We start from the raw sequence: 21745 nt of genomic DNA on the forward strand, positions 1-21745 counted from the left end.
TTATAGACTGCAAGGGAACAACAGTTGATTAAGAACATTTTTAATATAAAATCAGGACACACAGCGGCACTGAGTGAAAAGTGGCTGCAGACAATGCAGGAGGACATGATATGACACTGAATCCACAAAGGAATCAGTAATTGACCAAAAACATAATTATGGAGATAAAATGACTGGTGCATGTACACTCAAATTTGTGTTGAAGTAATTCACTGAGGTATTAATAGACAGTCAAAAACAGTCACAGAGGAAATTGTTTAAACTAATCAGAAAAATAAAACTTGATTCTGTTATGAGACTTCACCAGTTTACGGAAACGATCAGATTGAGAACAAATAAATATTGATTTAACATTCTGTTGTCAGAATGCCAACTAAAAAAAGGATTTTTATGAGCTTCTAATTTTGAGGTACTCTTTAAACAATTAAAAAAAACACCTGTATAAAAACTGAAGACGGTCTCAAAAACTGGAACTTCAGACTATCAGATTCAATCTGACATGTAAAATAATGTTTAGCAGAAAATTAGTAAAATAACTGAAGGAATCCACAAATATAGGAGTTGTGAACTCCTTTAATCCTTGTGGCGCTCTCATCTTCATTCACCAGCCTTGCTTGTCTCTGACTTGATCAAGTTTCCAAAGTAAGCTGTGACAGTTTTTAACTTGTTGTTGAGGAAGTTCTGCTCCACCTCCACCTTCCCTCCTGGACCAGCCAGACAGGGTATCTGCAAAGCAGAGATGAAGATCATATTATTATAGTTAGTCAAGTTAAACCAGACCGGAACAGAGAATAGATCCTGTAGCTGCACTGATGATCTGACTATAATGAAATCACCTGCTCTGATTCCTTACATTCATTCTGTTCATCTATGCTCACACTGTTAATGTTTCGTCTTCTTTACATACAGCTCTGTTGAATGAAACTCACTATATATGTATATAGCATAAACTGTATGCACATTATATACTACATAACAAATATATGTATGTACATGCTGTATGTATGTTTTCCAATTTAAAGCTGCAATAATTCCATAATTCCATAATCTGGCCAGACTTGTGACACTGTGGGTGTGCCGGGGTTTTTGGATAATGTTTAATTCAAGTACATTTAAGATTCATCATGAAATCTCACCCAAGAGCTGAATATCACTAACTTTTTGTGAGTAGTGTAATATATAAATGTTATATACAAACACAAAGAACAGGCTCACTTGATCCATATCAGCATTACGAGGCAGGAAGTACACAATGTTGTCCGATATCGTTTTGGCTTTGTGGAAAATCTCAAATGTGTTTGCAGTTAAGGACGAAAACAGATTTGTGATCCGAACAAATAAAATGACAAAGACACACAGTGACCACATTCAGGGATTATCTAGACCACATGTGACCCTACTCTCCTTAAAAAGCCAAGTCTCGATCTGGATCCTGAGTTATGACAATCCTGTTGCCAAACAAAGCATCACATCAGCACCGCTAAAAGTCAATTATGGTCGTCTCATAGTCATTATAATATGTTTTTGAAGATCTTAACCTGGCCACTGACGAATGGATTTTCTTATTAAAACATAAATGACTAACATGGGGTTTGTGCAAAAGCCCCAACAGGAATAAGCCTTTTTAGTAATTAGGAAAGTTTCGGGATGTTTGCATCAAACTGTGAGAAATGGTGGCAACATTTAAGTCTTCATTTAAATAATTAATAAACAAATTCAAAGGATATCCGTCAGGCTCCATCATGGTCTTGATGTCGAACACTTCAGCAGTCAAGTAGTTGGGCCCCCCCCACGGTGGTGACAGGAAGACCACGTCACCACGGAGTCGGGGTGCCAGATGGAGGAAGTCCCCTTGTATGAAATCAATTTGATCAGCGACACCGTAAACCTTTGCGTTGTGGCATGCCAACTCCAGTCGCACTGGGTTGATGTCAATGCCCAGGACTGAGAGACAGCAGAAGAGTAATAACCTTGTTATAACACACAGTATGGACATGAGCTTCATTAGAAAGCCAGGGTTAAAACAGTAAAATCTTGTCTATGCAGACTATCTTGGATTGTATGAGGAAATCAAAATCTACAGGGGTCCCCTCTCCATCCACCTCACATGGATGATGATGTCCCCAAATTATGAATTTCCATCACATATAGAAAACTAATCAATTATATTATGTTATATCATTATATTATCTATTATAAAACAAGCTGCACATGTGGCCCACCTCTTTTGCCGGTCAGAGCAAACTGGATGGCATTTCCTCCGACACCGCAGAAGGCATCTATGACCAGCTGAGAGTCAGGGAAGCTGTGCTGCACCCTGAGAGCTATGTGCTCAGCGATCCTCTCTGGTGTCACAGAAAACCATCCCTCTGAAACAAGAAACACGGTGAGAAAAAGTTCCTTCTTGGATCGTAAATTCAAAAAGTCAATTCAACCCCACAGAAGAACCTTGCGGTTGAGGTGGATCGTCAAAAATTCCTATAAATCTTAAATGTTGGCTACACGGTTTGTGTTTTGGAAGTCACCCTGTCAGAACTGTCAGTACTGAGGATGTCAGCCTCTGCCACAAATGTATGAATATATACATGAGTGTGTCATTGAGAAGGTGAAAGCCGCCTGAGATGTCTATGAAACCATATCTGGACTCAGTATGTTTGATTTGGTGTAGAAATAATTTACTTCGTCAGATTTTAAGTGAGTATGATGAGTAACAACTGACCTCGGTCCAGTTTTATCCCTTCATCAAAGCGAGAGAAGAGTCTGTAGCGTTGAGCCCAATATTTTCCCAGGTCCTTATCAGCTGCCATCTCTGTTGGGATCTGCTGATTCCTCTTCCACTTATTTTTTTTCTTTGGATTCTTTTTGTCTACACACATACACACATCCTCCAATTAAGACTGACAAATGAAACACCACAGTTGATTCTAAACAAAAATATGCATCATTAGAATAACCTGACAGATTGTATACTTACAGGAGTTCCCTTCATGTGGGTCAGGGGTTTCAGGACATGTTAACTGTTGACCTGGCTGCTTCTCTTCCTGTCGGTTCCCAGAAGCAGAGCCGAAGGAAGAGCTATTCTCAGTTATCCCAACTGATTTTAAACTGTATATATGATTACATCTCTCCTCTGTCGTGGTGTCCATATTTCTTTCCTCAGCCCCATTCTTCTGTTCCTCTTCTGCGACCGCTTCCCCCTCAGATGCAGGTTTGAACTGTGATTCCTGTTTGTTTCTTCTCCCCATCTCCTCCTGGTCACACTGAGTCGCCTGTGTGTCTCTCCAGTTCTTCTGAAGAAACGTTTTGACCTATAAAACATATATAAAATCTTCTAAATATTCTCCATATTAATGTTCCTTTTGCCATGATTGTCCACGTCTGTCATTAAGAATGTATGAATACTGTTTTAAGAGCAAATTCAGCTGAATTTCACTGAGGAAGAGGAGGAGCAGGGCTGCTGCACCTCTCTGTGTCACAGAGAGGTTTCTGTTTTTATATTTACCCACAATGCACAGCAGCTTAGTTCATTAATGATTTAAATCTTCCACACACCAAGTAAGGCAGTCATCTCCCTAACAAATTCTAATGCAGTCTATAAATCAGAGTTACTCGCTTGAGTTTGAAGATGAATTTATACATTCAACAATCTTGGACAAATTTTTACATTCATCTTGCAAATTTAATTTTTCTTTGTGCTCAAAACATCTTATCCATTGTGTGTCACTAATGTACATGTTGATTTACATATTGAATTAACAGTGATATCACCAGTCATCACTCAAGACATACATGAGGACGTGATGTCAGATGTGGACAGCAAGACTGTCTAGCTTGTCAATCTTCTGTTTTTTGTTCAAAATACTATTTATCATAACATAACAATCTAGAAAATGTTTTATAAGGCAAATCATTTAAAATATCTTATAATGCCCTTCTCCAGTGTGCTCAGGCGGTACCTTGGAGACAGTGCTGCTCTGTGGCTTTGTGTTCTCTCCATCATGCTCAGAGAACCTTGTATGTTTCCCCACATTGCAGACAGTCTTCTTTTTCCACTTCTGATGCTCCTGGTCAGAAGTGCATTTGAAGCTCAACACACTGTTGAACCTTGGACACAAACACAATCACAATGTCAGCTACAGTGAGAAAATCCATGGTGTTTCTTCAATAAATCATCAGTCAATCAGTCAAGGCGTTATATCATCATACACACAACAATCACAAAGCAGTCGCTGTCTATTAAATACTTGTGTCACAGGCTAACTTATACTTCAATAATTAAAGGCAGTACTACACAAAACCAACAAGGAACAGAACTAACATTTGTTTGAACACAAGATACACATGAATAAAACGTAACAAAGTAATATATATCATGTGGAATTCAATGGCAGTGTTGGTGCAGACCATTCTGCAATCAGTTGTTAATTAGGCCGATTAAATTTTATTTGGTTGGATCTGGTTTATTAGCATATCTAAGGCTAAAAAAATACCAAAGCTTTGAAGTTCTTTGTTGTGGCCTTTGAACCAGGTCATAATACATTTAAGGAACAATAGTTTTCCCCGCCTCACGCCCAAGCCAGCTGGGATGGGCTCCAGCTTCCCGCGACCCACTACGGCGGACAAAGCGGATGATGAATGAAAAAAGAAAAAAAGATCAACTGACTAAAAACACACATGGCCTCAAGTGGACAGACTTACAGAGGATCTGAGTTGTGTCGAAGTCCAAATTTTCCCCAGGCTTCCTCGGGTGTGAAACGTGCACACTCCTCCAAATCCAGCTCATGACTGCAAGTAAACAGAAACAGTGTTACAAAATTTAAACATGAATCAATGTACAAAGTTAAAACACCTTGCTTTCTGCTGGCAACATTTCAAATTTAAAACAACATTTGATATCAGGTCAAAACATTAACGCCCCTCAATTTTACAACATTTGGTCAAGTCATGTCAAAGTGATTAGCGCAACATCAAATCACAGCTGGTATCTTGAGGCCGATACAAAAGCAGCAGGTCTGAAAGATATGTTCTCTTTTTACATGAATAGTAAAAGCTATCAAACGGTGATAAATTATTTTTCTTTTCTGAAAATCAAATAGCTGTTAAAACAAGTAATAAAAAAATCAAATTGACCTGCGTTTGAGTTTTAGACGTCCTCCTCCTGGGGTTTCATCCTCCTCATCATCGTCTCTGTTCGACTGTTTATTTGGGAAACCAGACTGTTTGGCAGTGCTGCTTGTAGCCCTTTGGAAATCTGAGTCAAAACAGAAAATATGTTAAAATAATATTATTATTATCACTACAAGATTTTTTACAAGATTTTTTTTTTACAAGATTTTTCATGGATAGCAATCAATAAAGGTATTTTATCTGTACTCGTTAATAAGTGCTAGCTTAATGCAACCTGGAGGTTTAGTTGAGATCACAGATTACTGATCTGATGCAGACTATCAGCAAGATTTATGGGGATCAACAATCACCCTGATCCTCCAGCCAATTTATGACCTGGAAACAGAATGAACACAGAGTCCCCTCACATCCAAAAGGTGGCATTCCCTAGTGTCATAGTGGAAAGGTCAATGACATATAATGTTGAATGAGGTAATAAGATATTACAGTAAATACATGGAATTCAAAGCTGAAGAAGACTCCTAGTAAAAAGTCCAGTTGCTTTTTATTTACATAGCTCTTTGCTCCAGATTTAATGTAGATAATACTGCTGGGACTGCTTTTCTTATGTATGTAGTAATAACCTTCATTTAATTTAGATTTGATATGACCTACAGTGTATTCAGGAAGTATTCAGATCCCCTTCGCATTTCATGATTCAGCTTAATGATATAATTGTTTAATAAAAAAAATTCTAACATTATAATTGACACTCAGTACTCTAACAACAAAGCAAAAACAGAATTTTAGGAATTTCTCACAGAATGTAGAATATGTGAAGAAAAACTGAAAAGGGAGAAGGTGTTCTCCCTTCATAGTGTTATGTTTAAAACCCTTAAATAACCGAATACAGAACACAAAGCATAACCCCCCCAGAGGAATCACCTGTGTCTTCAGCCACGTTCTGATGTGTTGATGCAGCAGGAGTTTTGCTATCGTTTCCACCGTTAGACGGATTTTCAGAGCCACCATCGATTACCTCGTTCACACGCTGGCCAATCGATGAGTCGGGGACGAAGCCCCCATCTGGCTTCAAGGTGCACTTCTGTCCAATCAGATCACTCAAAATCTCGACTTTGTCATCAAGATCATCACTTCTCTGTTGGCTCTCAGCTCCAGTTGGACGTGTCTCCTTGTCACCAGTGCTTCCATTACAAAGGGGCTGATCAACGGTCCAGCCTTGTGCTGCCCAGTAGGAGTACTGTTCCCAGTAGGACAAGTACGTCTCTGAGACGTGTTTGTCCCATTCAGTCTTTGTTTTCAGGCAATCCCACGGCGCAATCCCACTTCCTGGATCTCCAACAGACGGCGTATTAGCCTCTGGATGTTTCTCCAGCCAGCTGCTCCAAAGTAGACCTTCACCCTGTTGGGCTACAGCAGATGGACAGATTTAAGCATCTAAAATTACTTTACAATTACCCTACCCTACTAACTAGCATGTTTTTGAAGCATCTTTTTGATTTTACTACTGCACTTTCTGTGTGAGAGTCAATCAGCATGGCGCAACTTTACTTGGCAATATTTGCATGCTCTTCCCTGCAGAAGCAATCAAAATGCATCAGATTGCAAGGCCATCATGTGAGCACAGTTTAGGTGTTTAGTGACATTTTTGTAGTCCTTTTCCATCATAGATTAGCAGGACGCCTGTTGTCATTTAACAGTGTCCAAATGTAGCTCTCCAGTCTCACAGAATCTCACGGTTACCTTCACAATTCCTTCAGTTCCCTTATCAGTGTAGTCACAACATCTTACATCCCAAAGTCTGCAACTCCAGATATTAGCCTTTGTCTCCGATGTAACCTAGAGCATATCCATGCTTACATTCTTCCTTGGAACAGCAAGGTTAGATGGTCAAAACAAAAGTTGACCTTGCCAGTATTCCCCAGAAAGATATAATGAGAGCGAAAGTGTTTATCCAAGAATTAAGCAGCATTTTCATCCATTCTATTTGAGCCTGGTGCCCTGCAACACAGCTGACAACTATATTCTTGCCTTTTGCTGCAGACACTTCAACAGTTACACATTCCATTATATTATCAACAGATATCTGCATGCTTTTTAAAGTCTTTAACTTAATGTCATCCCTCCAAGCAGAAATCCATGTCTTTGTTTTCAATAATCTATATTTATGACACTGCGGTTTTTTAACTGTTCTATGTAACTCTTAACATGTCCAACATTGGTGGAGAGGCTGCTGCTGTTAAAGTGAATTTGAGTGAGCTTACCCTCCAATCTAAATGTTGTGTTGTACTGCTCTCTGGTGTAATAACTCTTGTCCGTCCACTCCACTGTGTCAGTATTTGCCTTTTGTTCGGTGGTCTCTCCACTGCCCCTGGTAAATGTTTGCAGCTTTTGTGTGCGGGTTTTGATGCTGGTGATGATCACATCATTTATACAAGCGTCTGTTCCATATCTTTCTGCAGCTGCTTCACTTCTTCCACAATTTTCCTTAACTCTTCTCTGAACTCTTCCAACAACTCATTCTTTAACTCCTCCACTATCTTAGCTAGAGAAGCCTCTATCTCATTAAACGCCTCCGCTTTTCCGTTTTCTTTTGTCATTTTAGAGAGAGTTAGAGCAGGAAAACAGGAGATTGAAGGAATGCGTCTGCTCTCGTTGAAAACCGGAAGTGTGAATTTCATGTCAGGTGTGTGCTGACTACAGCCAATAAGAGTGTCCTGCCAAAAGCATGAAGAAAAACTCAAATCCTACTTACCCCAGTAAGTTTCCCATCCATCATCTTGTTTCTCTTCCAAACCTTCCTTTGGTGTATCACTCACAGTGTTCTCATCACCTACGTCAAAAGTCACAAGGCAACCAAAAATATATAAATATATGCATAACTATTCAAAAGCTTGGACACACCTTGTCAGTCAGTGGTTTAATTTTATATGTATCCATCCGCCAACTAGCAGTGGTGTCCCAAAGCACGACTCGTGACCCAGATTTTCCCTAGTATATCAAACAACGATATGGTCTGAGCGACAGCTCGTATCTCCAAAAACTTGTATGTCGAGTCACCCTCCGGTTCCCAGGTAGAGAGAGAGCGAGCAAGAGAGAATACTAATCAAAATTTCACCTTTGTTGTCGAGCTGCAGCTCCTCATCCTCATCCTCCTCTTCCGTTTGTGCCCAGTAGATGGCAGGCTTCCCGGTAGGTTTCCTCCCCTGTCACATGACCAAATAATTATTCAGGGGAATGAGATGCTTTTCTTTACTCATCAGTTTAAGGATGGATGGATGGAGATGTTTCTATCAATTTACTCACGATCACAACAACTCACCACTCGCCTCTGTTCAGAGGAGCTAATGAAGGCCAGAGGAAGACCCATGCTTGCCATCAGCTGAGACTCTTCATCCAGCTCCTCCTCCTCCTCCTCCTCCTCCTCCTCCTCCTCATCATCATCATCATCTGCTTGATTGAGTTCATGGACAATTTCATGCAGATTGTATTGCTTTGACATACAGTACATGCACACATCTTTCATCTCTCTGGGGCATTGTTGTTCTTCAACAATGCCCCAGAGAGATCATCATCATCATCATCATCAGTTTCCAGCTATGTAACCTGCATTAGTTTGTAGTTCTGATGTTTCAAAGCTCTTAGCGTATTTCCTATTGAAATGAACAAAACTACAATTTAAAAGTGGGAAAACATACCATGGAGGGCGGTGTCTGCAAGGTTAAAGGTCACTCTGTTGTCAGAACGATACAGCTCTCGGTCTCTGGACACAGACAGGGAGGAGTTGGTGAGGAAAGGTCACAGCAGGGTCACGCTCCGGAAAGAAAATAAAAGAATGACTATTTCTGTCAGGTCACAGCGACATTAGTGTAAACCAAAAGTATGTCTGGCATTAAAAAAAAACATTAATTTCTGAACTGTTTTATTTGTTTTTGTTTCTATGCACTGATTTAATGTCAAATTCTTTTAAATTTGAAATCCCATCTGTGAACAAAAAGTCTGCATACTCTCAGAGGTGGTTTTGTGATTTAATTGTTGGTCAGATGCTGATCCTCCTCTTCCTCACCCAAGGAGGATGAGGATGAAGACGGGACTGAGGATGAGGATGGGAAACTGGGAATGAGGGTGAGGAGGGGGTGAGCATGAGGATGAGGAGGAAGCAGAGGACACTCACTGGACGAAGGCTCTGGTGCAGCGACAGTGAACAGCCTCTTCTTCCAAAGAGCGGCCTCTGCTGAACAAGATGTCAGCCACCACCTTCACGGCGCCCTTCTCCAGCATCATGGCGACCACAGCCGCGTCTGTGTCCGCCCCGCTCCACGCGTGTCTGTACAACAACGTGGGTTCGTCCTGATAAACAACTGCGAGCATAACAAGTTCTCCTCTGGAGTTTGACGTTGTTCTTCTTCTTCCTTCCGTCTTTCTTCTTCTTCGAGGTGAAATGGGGAGTGGTGGCAGAACTTATTGACGCACTACCGCCACCTGCTGGTTCGGGGTGTAACATCATAGGGCGTCTGTACACTAAGTACCAGTTTCTCTGTCGCTTTGTTTGTTTGTTTGTGTTTGTTTGTTACTACTTATGTTCAGCAAAAAAGACACCTTTTAATTTATTTTAGAACTGTGATTAATGTATTGAACTAAGATGACTAAAAAAACACTGTTTACTGAAAACTAAAATATATTTTGGAAAATACACATTGATAGTATGAATGTGACAACAAATAATTCACTAATATGGTCCTTTAATGATCAGTGTTACTGCTGAGTTGTTTTTTATTCATTCTGTTGATCTTTCTTTATATTCCATTGAAGACATTTCATTTCATTCCTGTAAAATACGGATCATTCCTTTAGGAGATGGGGAAGATCAGGAAGCCAGTGAAGATGTGGTTGGTGCTGCTGTAGCTCGTCACCAGGTTGCTGAACCCATACGTCTGCATAGAGACTGTATCCCCAAACTCCAGCTGCAGAACTGCTGACCCAGATGTGACCAAGTATCCTTCCGATGTGTCACACAGACTCATGTGACTGTTGCCATTTTTCACCAGATTCAGACACACCTGGATGTGAACAAACACACAACTCTCAATGGCACAAAGGTTGGCAGATGTACCCCAGCATGAAATAAGATCTCATCAAATAAAGATGAAGAAAAGTTTTGCTTCTAAGATTCCAGAATATGCAGTTTAGTTGTACACAAACAACCCATGCAAACCAAAAATATCTTGTACCTTGTGAGTGAATTGGAGTAGAGGTTTAAAACAACATTGAATGAAATGCCGAAATGAAGCAGATGATTAATGTCATTTTTGCTTACAGTAATTTTAAAAAAATCTGTTTCTTGAACACAAAATTAAATTCTGAGACATAAATGAGCTCCTCAGACTCACTCTGCTCTTTGCTGAAACATGGTAGCTGAAGAAATAGACGCCACTGACGACACACTTGAAGGATCCGTTTATCAGCGACTCTCCTTGAAACTGTTGATCCAGTTCTGGCAAAATCACTCTGTAAGACATTTACATAAACATTTTACTCCATATTAAGTTATTACTGTTTGTGTTTTTGTTGTTGTGCCCTAGTTCAGCCATTCTGGACGGAAATTTTGGTTTGTTTTTCTCCAGTATTTAGTGGTTAATCAAGTTTTTATATTTTATATTAAACGTGACTGAAGCTACAAAAAGCACATACCTGTCGAAGTTGATGTCCGTGTCAACCTCTGGCACCTGTGATATCATCCGTTTGTGGGAAAAGAAGGACTGTCGCTGGTCGGAGGGGCTGAAGGGCCTCCCCTTCTCACCCGGCTGGCCAGGATTCCCGGGAGGCCCTGGAAGACCCATGTCACCCCTCAGCCCGGGCCGTCCTGGAGGGCCCGACAAACCTTGCATTCCCTTCTGGCCCCTGACAGGCTGAACTTCATCACCTGCACATACATGTTCCAGATAAACTATCACCTTCTGATGAATGTTAATAAAACACCTCTTCAAATTGTAAATTTAATGAGCAACTGCTGTGAAATTTAAAAAATGAGTAGATGCAGTATGAAGGCAAACATGTTCCTGAAGCATCTCAGGATGCAGCTCACATCCAGCATCACATCCAGCTCACCAGGGTCTCCCTTCTCTCCTTTGAGACCATCTAAGCCATTTAACCCATGAGTGCCTGGAATCCCTGGAATCCCTGGGTGGCCACAAGACTGTGTGACAGCGAGGCCAACATGAGCCACGAGCAACGCCACTGCAGTACTGCAGCACAGCCACTGGGAGGCCTGAAACACACACACGCACACGCACACACACACACGCGCACACACACACACACACACACACACACACACACACACACACACACACACACACACACACACACACACACACACACACACGTTTTCAAAAGCAATGTGGACTTATATAAACTTGAATCATAAATACATCAAAGATACCCAGAATCTACTCATATCTGCTCTTAGACTATACATAAATAAAAACATATATAATAGATTTCTCTCACACCCACACAATCCAAATCAATTGTCTGAATGCAGGTTCTTGACAAATCGGTCAAATTTCAAATCACCCCCTAGTCTTGAAAGCCTAAGACTATAACCGTCACTATTCTAAATGTTTGTCTGTTATATTCTCATTTCACATCACTCCGTCTTCTCTAGGCAATTGTTTGTTCTGGTCTTGTCTGTTTGTCAGTCCCAGTTTGTCAAACGCTTGGTCTGGTTTTTCTACTGCATCAACAAGGCTTTAACTATAAACTTGGGAAAAAAGGAATTGTCACACACTGTTCCACTATTCAAATAATATTCTTTGCAAAGTTTCTGTTCTAGATCTTCATTCAACCATTTGCCTGATGAAGCATAGCCATCAAACCCTGACAATACCCTTAACTTTAAAATGAGATATATTTCTTCGTAGTGACCATCCATTGTCCTTTTGCTCAGTGGTCCTATTAGTCAGGATATTAACCTAATTATTATTAGTCTGATTATTAGACTCTACAATCCTAAAGACTATAAATTGTAGATTCGATCAGCCGAATAACAATAAATAATTTAAATTCCTACATTACGTAAATTAAAGCCATTTAATTACACGCACACATCCTGCCCCAACTGATCTGACTACCATTCAAGCCCAGCAGGCATTACTGTGTATCATCAATGCTGCTGTCTGACAGTCATTTAATCTATCTGTCTTCATAGAACATCAGAGGACGTCTCACCATTTACAGGTATTGCAGCCACGGGTCTTGGGAAGGCGTCACAAACTGATGGGAACAGAGGCAAAGAGCTGTCCTGCTTCAACAGACAAGTAAAGATGAAACAGGAAGTAAAATAATAATAGCTCTGATGGTGTAATAATGGTTTATAGGATATAAAAGCAACTGGAGTGTACTGTTCCATGAAGTATGCAGTACTCAGAGGTTAGTTGAACGTCTTGGTAATGGGTGCCAGCTTTTTTCTTAAACTTGTATAGAACTTAATCTCTGTGTGTTTCTACTCTGTGTTCGTCATCTAACATACAATTGCTGGACCGACTGCTATCTATTGGTTCTTTCAGATATTACATTCTCATTCACTTCTCAGTCCATCCACTCTCCAAATAATAATGCAAAACATATTTCACAACCCAGAGAAAAATGGCCGTTCTGTTCCAGGAATCTAGTTCCTCAATTCCCATAGGTCCTTCTTGAAGAGCTTCCAAACTCCAGGTCAGTTTAATGTCTTCTTTCTAGGTTTGAGGTGTGTTTATCTAATTAGTGCATCACAGTCTTTGTTGCGACTTGACATGTGTGGAGTGTTTTGATCACCATTATCCCCATTATTTAAGGCACAACAGAAGCTTTTTGTGCAGTTTCCAACCTGTGAACATCTCAGCAAGAGAAGTTCTAAAGCTGCTGTCCTGTAGATTCACAGGACTTTGTTTATAGAAAAATAAAGTAAAGCTCTTTTGTGGAGATAATCGTGACACATTTTCCTTTTGAAAGTTTTTCTTTCATGGTTCAGTTTCTGTTTCTGAAAAAATAAGATTATTTTAGCCTATTTATCTGATATACCAAAACCCATTTTGAAGAAGTGAAACAGCCTGACAAGAGGTGAAGAAACATTCCTAACCAAGAACTGATGATACTGTAAAATAGCAATTCCAAGTTTACATTTTGTTCTGGTGACTTCCCTGTTACGTCTAAAACATCCTGGTTTCTTGGCAGAGTTGTTGTGATGCACCCCAGTCACCCCAGTCTTAGATGTCAGTACCTATTCCAGAAATTATTAAACCACTTAATTCTTCAACCCTTTGCATGAATATTTATGTCCAGTGGAATATCAATACCTGTATATAATTTTGTCTTTCTCAAATCCTCTTTTCAATTCTCATTCACTTAACATTTTGTTTTTAATGCCTGCAGTTTTGGACCAGTGTGAAGCAGCTTTTTTGGTGTGTATGTGTGTCATAGTAATTATTGAGATATTAGATGTGAACATTTTGATTCAGACATGAATGTTTTTGGTGAATGAAAAGTCTTCAGTCAAATGATCTGCAAAAATAACTTTCCAATAGCTTTCAAATTGATCATATGTGTCCCATTAATACCAACCTGTATGATATGCATCAAATGTCCTTTTGGTTATTTTATAGTGACAGTCTGTTGATGGATGATAGTGTGAAACCTTTATTTTAACAATGATTTCATGGTTTCATTTTAAAGTTTCAATTTACAGAAGATTTTTCTGGATAAAAATGAAATGAAAAGGAACCAAAGTGTACTTAAAGAGATGATTTGAAGAAAGAGAACATATTTATCACGTCTGTAGATAAAGCCTTGGAGAACAATTAGGGACTGTGTTGTGTTTGCAGCTTTGTGGGTCAGTGAGGGTGAAGCAGAAATCCAGAGAATATACTGTGTCCATTTTGTTGTCCCCTCATCCCTCTGTAGTCTTTAGTCTCCATCCAGACCTCTTGATTCCTGGACAGGTAGACCGCCAAGCCGCCTGAGGTCACCTGGAATTGGTAACAATTGTCATGTGAGTCACAGTTGAACGGCCACGTTCTGATATCAGTGCTGAGAAACGCTTTGAGCACACCTGTTGTCTTCGGTAGCGATGATCGCAGAATGATGCGATCAGTGTTTGGTCCAGCTTCATCAGCACACACAGTTTGTTGCCTAAAGAGGCGTGGAACACAAAATAGTATGCTCCTGGGACCCGACACCTAGAACACATAAATTTAATGTCTTGAGTGGATTATTTTGGGAATTCTAGGAAAGTACAAACAAAAATTATCTAACTAAACTAATTTATCCTTTGTGTGACAACTCTACAAAATTTGTGTTTCTTATTTGCAGTTTACACATTGAAAATATTAAATGTTGAAGCTAAAATTCAGATTTCTCAAAAGAAACTTACTCTACTCACAGTAAACATGAGCGGACAACTGTAACAGTCAAACCTTTTGGCAACAGTTTATGAAAGCACCACAGTTCATGACGTCAATATTCTCACCTGAAGCGTCCAGACTCAGTGTCGTAGTCATCGTTGATGTTTGTTATCACCTTGGTGAATCGAATGATGCTGGCTTTTTGTGGAAATTCATGGGTTCCTCTGGCCACACTGAACGCTGCTTTGAGTTGTACACCAACAGCCCTGAAATTACAGAAGTAACAGTGACGATCAGAGCTCAATCGATCCCAACAGAAACGTAAAAATGAATTGGGGGTCTCCTGGCCTTCTTAATTAATTAATATGAAAAACATAATAATAAAATAATAAATAATGAAATGTCACACTCACTAAAATTACATTCGGAAATTTGGCATTTGCAAAATATGTTCCTTCTCAATGTCATCCATCCATCCTTTACGCTGGAGCCCAGTGCACCACATTGCCAGTCTTCATGTTTTATTCTCTATAGTAGTCAATTAATCATAAATTATTGCCACAGGGTGAATCTAAAGGACCTCAGGGGCATGGGGCCCTAAAGCAGCTACCCTATTCATCCACAATGGTGCGTTGTGGTTGTCCAATTACATACCCTGGGTCCCCTGGTTGTCCTGGGGGTCCGGCGATTCCTGACGACCCTGATTTCCCCGGTTCCCCATTCTGTCCTCGCTTCCCGGCATATCCCATCATCCCAGGTGCACCCTTCTCTCCTTTCTGCAGGTCAAGTCCACCATGCAAGACTGCTCCTGTGAGGAGCAGCAACAGGCTTGAACAGCGTACACAATAAACAGCAACATGGAGCCGATTGGGAATAGATCAATATGAGAAAAATGAATCAGATATCTCACAGGTGAGATAAGACAGTATATTAGTTTACATAAGACTATTATCATTGTCAAGAAAGTATCAGGCAGAAGTTAGTACATGGCTAGCTTAGTATAAGCACTAGTCAGTGCAAAACAGAAAAACGTTTTTTAGTTCTAGATTGATTGAAGGGGATTAAAGAAGAATTAGAGTAATGAAGAAGAGATATACTTTTACCATCCCCTTAGGAAAATTATTTTTCCCCTCTGTATGGTAATCTATTTTTAATAGCAGTTTTTATAACATACTGCCATACTTGAGGGCAGTATGTATGGCAGTATATAAGCTGATAATGAAGCGAAATAAAAGGGAAAGAGAGAGGTTTAGCAAGAAACCAACATCAACGGCTTGAATCGACCCATTTATACTTAAATATAAATGTGTAAATGTGTAAAGCTAAACAGATCACAGTATTCATGCATTCATGTGAAAATGGCAATGCACTAACTTTAAGGTAAGTCAAACAGATCAATTCATAAATGAAAACGACAAAGGTCAGCAATTTTTATTTCAAAGAGATGAGATGGTGACGAAGAGGAAATCAGTCTTTTTTAACATTTTGACTAAATCAATATTCATAATGATATTGTTGACAAAAAGTTTCAAATAAAATGTAGTTATAATAATAGTCCCACCAAATGTTTTGTGACATGCAATTTCTTTTTCTGTACTGAGCTGTTTGAGGTGTGATTTACCCACAATCCATCTCACTTACTCCATTAGGAAGGTGGAGTCTGAACATCTCTATTGAGATAGAGAAAATTAAAAAAAAATACCTGGTTGTCCTTTCTCTCCTTTCTCTCCTTCACGGCCGTCTCTGCCAGGCATCCCAGGTATACCTCAAGACGAAGAGATAGATGATGAAAAGAAACACATACATGTATTTACCACTAAAAAACAATTAAAGAAAAACATACATGAACTTTGCAACTTACCTGGAATTCCTGGCATGCCTGTGGTTGGGCAGGTCTCCATGGCAACCACCGATCGCAGACTAGCAATCAGGAGGAAACAATGATAGAGCATGATAGGAGACCTGACAAGATAAGACAAAATAAGGAAAAATTACAGGAGGCAAGGAGATGTAGCAAAAGAAGTGATGGTCATACAAAGTGTGGAGAAGGTTATGAGAAAAGAAGGAGGGTAGAAAGAAAGGAGAGAAGGAATCAAGTCATGAATAGATGAGGAAAAGGAAGTAGAAGGTCAGGTCAGTTCAGGAGGGAGGAACGGGGAGAAAGTGTATGAAGAAATGGGGACAGAAAAAGGGGAAACGTCGAGAGAAAGAAAATGAAACTATGATGGGAAGAAGAAGTTGGAGAAATAATGAACAGAGAGACAAATAAAAGAGAGGTCAAAAGGGGGGGAATGTAAGGGAATAGGAGGGAAAGATGAGAGGAGACAAGTAGAAAAGGTCAAGAGGACGACAGAGAAAGCAGGAAGATGGGGAGAGAGATGAGTGCAGTTCGGTTTAATTTTATCAGTTTAGGTTGAAACAGAAATATTTTTATTGACAGAGGCTGATTCTCATTTACAAATTCAATGGGTTCAATGCAGTGAAGCTGAAAAAAACACAAAGATCACAACTGACCTCAGAACAGAATCCAGTTCAGCAGTAAAACTCTGTACCGATGGAGGTGACAGAAAGACAGATTCAGCGACTCATCCCTGGGAGGATTTCTCACCGACACCACTTCCGCTAACAAAGTCAAGCCTTATTGGTCCAGTTTGTCATTCACAAGAAAACACGTGAAGTTACACTCAATTAACTCCACACACACGCACATATCTATCATTTATTTATGGATACCACATATATGAGTTTTGTTTTACAAGAGCTGAGATCAAGTAGTTCTGAGTGATGTTGCACTTCTGAAGCACTCCAAAGAGTAACTTTCTCTCCTGAGCTTGAACATGAACATGTTTTTAAATTAACTGTGTGAAAATGCCATGTTCAGGAACTCGTGTTAGATATTGATGATTTTTTTGTCTTGTGTCTTTTTTGTATGTTTATGGATGTAGTGAAAGTGGACATGAAGGTAGTTAGAGTGAGAGAAGAGGATCCAGAAGACAGTCTTAGATGGAGGCAATTGATTCGCTGTGGCGACCCCTGAAGGGAAAAGCCAAGAGGAAAAGAAGAAGTCTCTTTTGTATCTACTTTCTGTTTGAATTTGGCACTCATCCTTTCTTACCCATGTCAGACCTTGACTTCCTCCCATTATGCGATTTTCCACCAGTGTGATTGTCAACCCCCACCTCTGGTTGGTTCCACCAGTTCTCCCCTACCTCATGTAGAAATTGTTTATTTCCCTTTGTCCTTTTCATCTTGATTGTTGTTCAGGAGAACCAGCGTCAGTCTGTGCTTCGTGTCTTGTCAGGTTGTGATTCTTCGATTCTTTATTATTTTTTGATCTTGTGTCTAGATTTTCAGATACTTTGACACTGTTTTTTAGAAATATTGCCTTCTGTTTTCGGTCCAATTTATTGACCGCTGAGTAATTACCAGTTGATACTTTGTTATTAAATTCATAACACAAAGCAGATTCAGTGCTGACTCCAGGGTGCAGAGAAATTCTTTATTGCTTGTCTGAATTAATCTGAATTTGAGAAGACCAGGAAGCCATTGAAAATGATCTGTTTCTCCCGTGTATCGTTTGCCTCAGCATCCTGCTGCTGATCCTTGAAGGACTCCAGCCAAACCTTTTGTCCAGCTGTGAGCTGCACGACCACACCCCCCGACAGCACCTGAAACCCATGACGACCAATCACAACAAGGCTTAGCAATAAAACTGAACATTTAGCTCGAAAAAGATCAAGAACAAAGAACATGAAGCTTCAAGATGTGAACAATATTTAGCATCATCTTTATCACTTTGTGATGTCACTTGGTAAGTCTTTCTTTTCCTAGTACTAGTGTGAATCCGGCCAGTACTTCCTGTTCAGCATAAACATTTTCTGTGGCTGTTCAAACTTCCGTTCCACCGTTACAGACTCTAAATGCATCCAGTTATCTATAGCCCCATTTCCACGATACCGTACCTATTTTAATCCATCTAATGTAATTACCCTGCTTTATTATATTGTATTCTGCTCTTCTCTATCCTACTCTGCTTTCCTTTGCATGCCTGTTTGGGTATTCCATTAAGTATAAAGTATATGGTATTACTGTTTTAGTGTCAAACATGTTTAATTTCCAAGTGGGCTGAAAGATCATGTGAAATTTTTAGAAACCTCTGGCTGATCAGACTGGGTAATATTTGCATCATTGCATCATCAATGCCCTGGAAAAACACCAAATTGACAGACATTGACAGTAGAATCCTGTCCCACTCAATAAGTTGTTTGGATCACACTGACTGATCAGAAACTTCATGTTTCTGATCAGTGATCTATGAAATCGCTCATGCACCCCTGGAACTGACCTGATCAGAGTTATTGTTGTAATCACAGAATCCCGGCTGGCTGAATGGAGCATCGCTGGCTATACGTAGACAAACACTGACCTGCAGAACACACAACACAATGGTCACGATGAATGACAAAAGAATTACAAGTAAAAATATAAGTATCTATCTCTCTGACTGTCTAGGTTTGTTTTGGAATATATTAAAGTAAATTCTTATGAACATTATTTGAGAAAAAGTTCACCCTATATGTTCATATGGAGGCATCCAGTAGAAGAAGGGTTGTGTTACCTTGGCCACTGACTGGAATGTGAAGTAATAAACACCAGGAACTCTACAGGTGAAGTATCCTGTTGCTGCATTAAAGTCTCCAGGGATGTTGACCAGAGTTTCCTGATAAGTTACTTTCTGAAACACACATACAAGAAATGAATTATAGACTGATAGACGAATAAAGAGCAACAAGCAAAAGGAGCTCTTCTAATCCAAACATTAAATAATTAAATAAATTCTACAGGTGTAAAAGGAATCAAAATGAAAAGTTTGAAAAACAGAATGTGTAGGTTTGAAAGACAGAGGATGATGATGTTGATGATGATGATGATGATGATGATGATGATGGACGACAGACTGAACCTGGCCATAGGCCGGGTAACTGTGATCACTCCTCCTCACTGAGAAGGCTGACAGGGCCTGCTCTGGGACGTTTCCTCCTAGGAGATACACACACACACACACAAACACACACACACACACACACACACACACACACACACACACACACACACACACACACACACACACACACACACACACACACACACACACACACAGCTTCATTTATTCTCTTTCCTGCAAAATGTTCCTACGACAAATGTAATGTTTTATTTCACTCCATCCCTACATTTCTAATTTACTTCATTTTTGCTTTATTTTTGTTTTCACAGATAAAATTATGCTTATATTGCCTGATGATTGGAGGACTTCATGTGTGTCATAACTTCAAAACACGATTTTAAAATAAGGTAACAGCTGTTACATTAAAAACCAGAAAATTTAAAACATATATTTGAACCATTTTTGCCTTGATTTTTTTTTACGGAGGAAGGAAATGTAAAATGTTCATCAGTCAAAGGTGTAAGCTCATGTCGAGGCTCAGAGGGCTATAAATAAGACTTTAGAAAATGGCTAACGCAGTTTAGCTTGAGGCTGGAAGAAACTGAACAGCAAGTACAAAAAAAGAATGTGAGAAATGGAACCAAATAGTTTGTGTGTTAATACCACTTCCAATGATCTTTCCATCAGGGCCCTGGGGGCCAGGGCTTCCTGGATGACCTGCTGTTCCCACCACTCCACGAAAACCTTTGGGACCCATGGGCCCTTGTTTGCCTTGACTCCCAATCTCCCCCTTCAACATCAACATGACGCCTGGATCCACTGGACCAGTGAGCCTCACAGCTGGAGACAGAGGATGTGTTAAAACTACAATAACTGGTTTTTGTAGTCATTTGACAAAATGTAAATGACAGACATCTGTCATTGTTCATATGGCAAGCTAGTTTCCTCATGTTTACCAACTCCTGTATCTCTTAATATGCTAAATATACGTATGTCTTAATACAGTTACTGACTTTGTGAGACTCCTTTCACTTTGTTATTACAAAAATAAGGATTATGGTCTATATAAAACTACCACGAGATACTTATGCATGTTCTATTACACTTTGGAACTCTATGATGACAAGGAAAGACAAAGTAACCAGGAAGATGATGGTTTTAGAATGACAGAAAACAGTAAGACTGGTTTTGTGCTTATTTTTTTCTTTCTTGTGTTTTCTTACCTGGCTCTCCTTTCTCTCCCTTTGCACCCGGCCGTCCATCTCTGCCAGCTCTTCCTCCTTCACCTGGATGACCATCTGTTCCTTGACAGCTCGTATTGCATTGGCTACTTGTCAGAAGTAAGGCCATACCCACCAGAACCTCTATCCCATAATAAACTCCCATGATCCAAATGGCTGGATTGAATTGACAGAAAACAGAAGGTGATGATGGAGGTCAGAACACCAGATGGAAAAAAATAATGAAACCACAGGAAATTAAGTCGCTTGTTTCTGTTCCTGTCGTTTCTTGTCAGCCTCTCAGCTTTGGTCAACTTTCAACTATCGCACTCTAGCCAACAACAGTGATTTGTATTTTCTCCACTGTAATGAATTTCTTTAAAAACATTTCAGCTCAATTCTTCTTGAGGACAAATGGAGACACATAAAATTTTAACTGTTTGTACTTCACAATGGAATATTTTCAAGTCACATTTTATTTATAGTATCTCATCTTTGACGTATATTTATATACAAAGGTTTGAACTTTGCTGCAGAAATTGTTACAATAACGTCAACGTCACAGACAAATTTTAATTAGTAATATTTCATTAGTAATAATTTTTCACTCACCAGTCTGAGTTAACGCGGCACAAGAGACCTGGAACTGAGAAAAATATACAGAATTTCCTCTTTTGTTCAACATTTCAGAACAGACTTAGGACACACACACACACACACACACACACACACACACCTCCTTGTCAGGAGATTTGGACAAGGGAGGAGTCATTTGATTAAGAAGGAGATGAGTAGTTAAAATAAACACATTTAGAATCGTGCATCATTTAAGGCTGGACAGCCAAGGACAAAAAAGATTAAAAGTATAAAAAGATTCTGAAAAGAGTGAAGAACGGGACTTTGTTGGGCGTCAGGATTACTGCACTGGAATCTACGACCTGATGAGTGGAGGAGGAGTTCTGCAACCCAAATTCAATTATTTTTCCACACCTAAAAAAGATTAATTAAACAAAGGGACTTGTACTTCCCGCGGTGCACTGGCGTCGTGCCCGGAGTGTCTCCCCGTGACC

General features: G+C 39.7%; 4 protein-coding genes across 5 annotated transcripts; all 4 read right to left on the bottom strand.

Annotated features, from left to right (window-relative positions):
- Positions 1 to 585: 585 nt before the first annotated feature.
- tgs1 (trimethylguanosine synthase 1) lies at positions 586 to 9740 on the bottom strand. Of its 2 annotated transcripts, none has more exons than XM_068341680.1 (15): positions 9302 to 9740; positions 8826 to 8890; positions 8450 to 8577; positions 8246 to 8333; positions 7883 to 7960; positions 6052 to 6537; positions 5131 to 5251; positions 4699 to 4785; positions 3957 to 4104; positions 2975 to 3308; positions 2720 to 2866; positions 2223 to 2369; positions 1726 to 1944; positions 1216 to 1292; positions 586 to 726 (listed from the first exon to the last, which is right to left on the bottom strand). In XM_068341680.1, exons 1-15 carry the CDS (start codon positions 9496 to 9498, stop codon positions 598 to 600), a joined length of 2451 nt encoding a protein of 816 aa, XP_068197781.1. In that variant the 5' UTR covers positions 9499 to 9740; the 3' UTR covers positions 586 to 597. The 2 variants fall into 2 exon arrangements, with proteins under 2 accessions (XP_068197781.1, XP_068197782.1); XM_068341681.1 differs by having other exon boundaries at positions 8826 to 8941; positions 9302 to 9433.
- Positions 9741 to 9852: 112 nt separating this feature from the next.
- On the bottom strand, positions 9853 to 12497 carry LOC137612891 (complement C1q subcomponent subunit C-like). The gene is made up of 5 exons (XM_068341684.1): positions 12358 to 12497; positions 11236 to 11395; positions 10819 to 11050; positions 10518 to 10635; positions 9853 to 10187 (listed from the first exon to the last, which is right to left on the bottom strand). Exons 1-5 carry the CDS (start codon positions 12358 to 12360, stop codon positions 9978 to 9980), a joined length of 723 nt encoding a protein of 240 aa, XP_068197785.1. The 5' UTR covers positions 12361 to 12497; the 3' UTR covers positions 9853 to 9977.
- Positions 12498 to 13790: 1293 nt separating this feature from the next.
- Positions 13791 to 17240, bottom strand: LOC137612806 (complement C1q subcomponent subunit C-like). The gene is made up of 7 exons (XM_068341521.1): positions 17025 to 17240; positions 16372 to 16472; positions 16213 to 16275; positions 15165 to 15318; positions 14636 to 14776; positions 14219 to 14345; positions 13791 to 14135 (listed from the first exon to the last, which is right to left on the bottom strand). The coding sequence occupies exons 2-7, from the start codon at positions 16460 to 16462 to the stop codon at positions 14001 to 14003; spliced, it is 711 nt and encodes a 236-aa protein (XP_068197622.1). The 5' UTR covers positions 16463 to 16472; positions 17025 to 17240; the 3' UTR covers positions 13791 to 14000.
- Positions 17241 to 17995: 755 nt separating this feature from the next.
- Positions 17996 to 21427, bottom strand: c1qa (complement component 1, q subcomponent, A chain). Its single transcript, XM_068341520.1, has 7 exons — positions 21288 to 21427; positions 20679 to 20852; positions 20119 to 20295; positions 19474 to 19550; positions 19129 to 19245; positions 18856 to 18936; positions 17996 to 18178 (listed from the first exon to the last, which is right to left on the bottom strand). The coding sequence occupies exons 1-7, from the start codon at positions 21358 to 21360 to the stop codon at positions 18026 to 18028; spliced, it is 852 nt and encodes a 283-aa protein (XP_068197621.1). The 5' UTR covers positions 21361 to 21427; the 3' UTR covers positions 17996 to 18025.
- Between the last annotated feature and the right edge of the window lie 318 nt (positions 21428 to 21745).

Source organism: Antennarius striatus, chromosome 18 (assembly GCF_040054535.1).
Source record: "Antennarius striatus isolate MH-2024 chromosome 18, ASM4005453v1, whole genome shotgun sequence".
NCBI lineage: Eukaryota > Metazoa > Chordata > Actinopteri > Lophiiformes > Antennariidae > Antennarius > Antennarius striatus.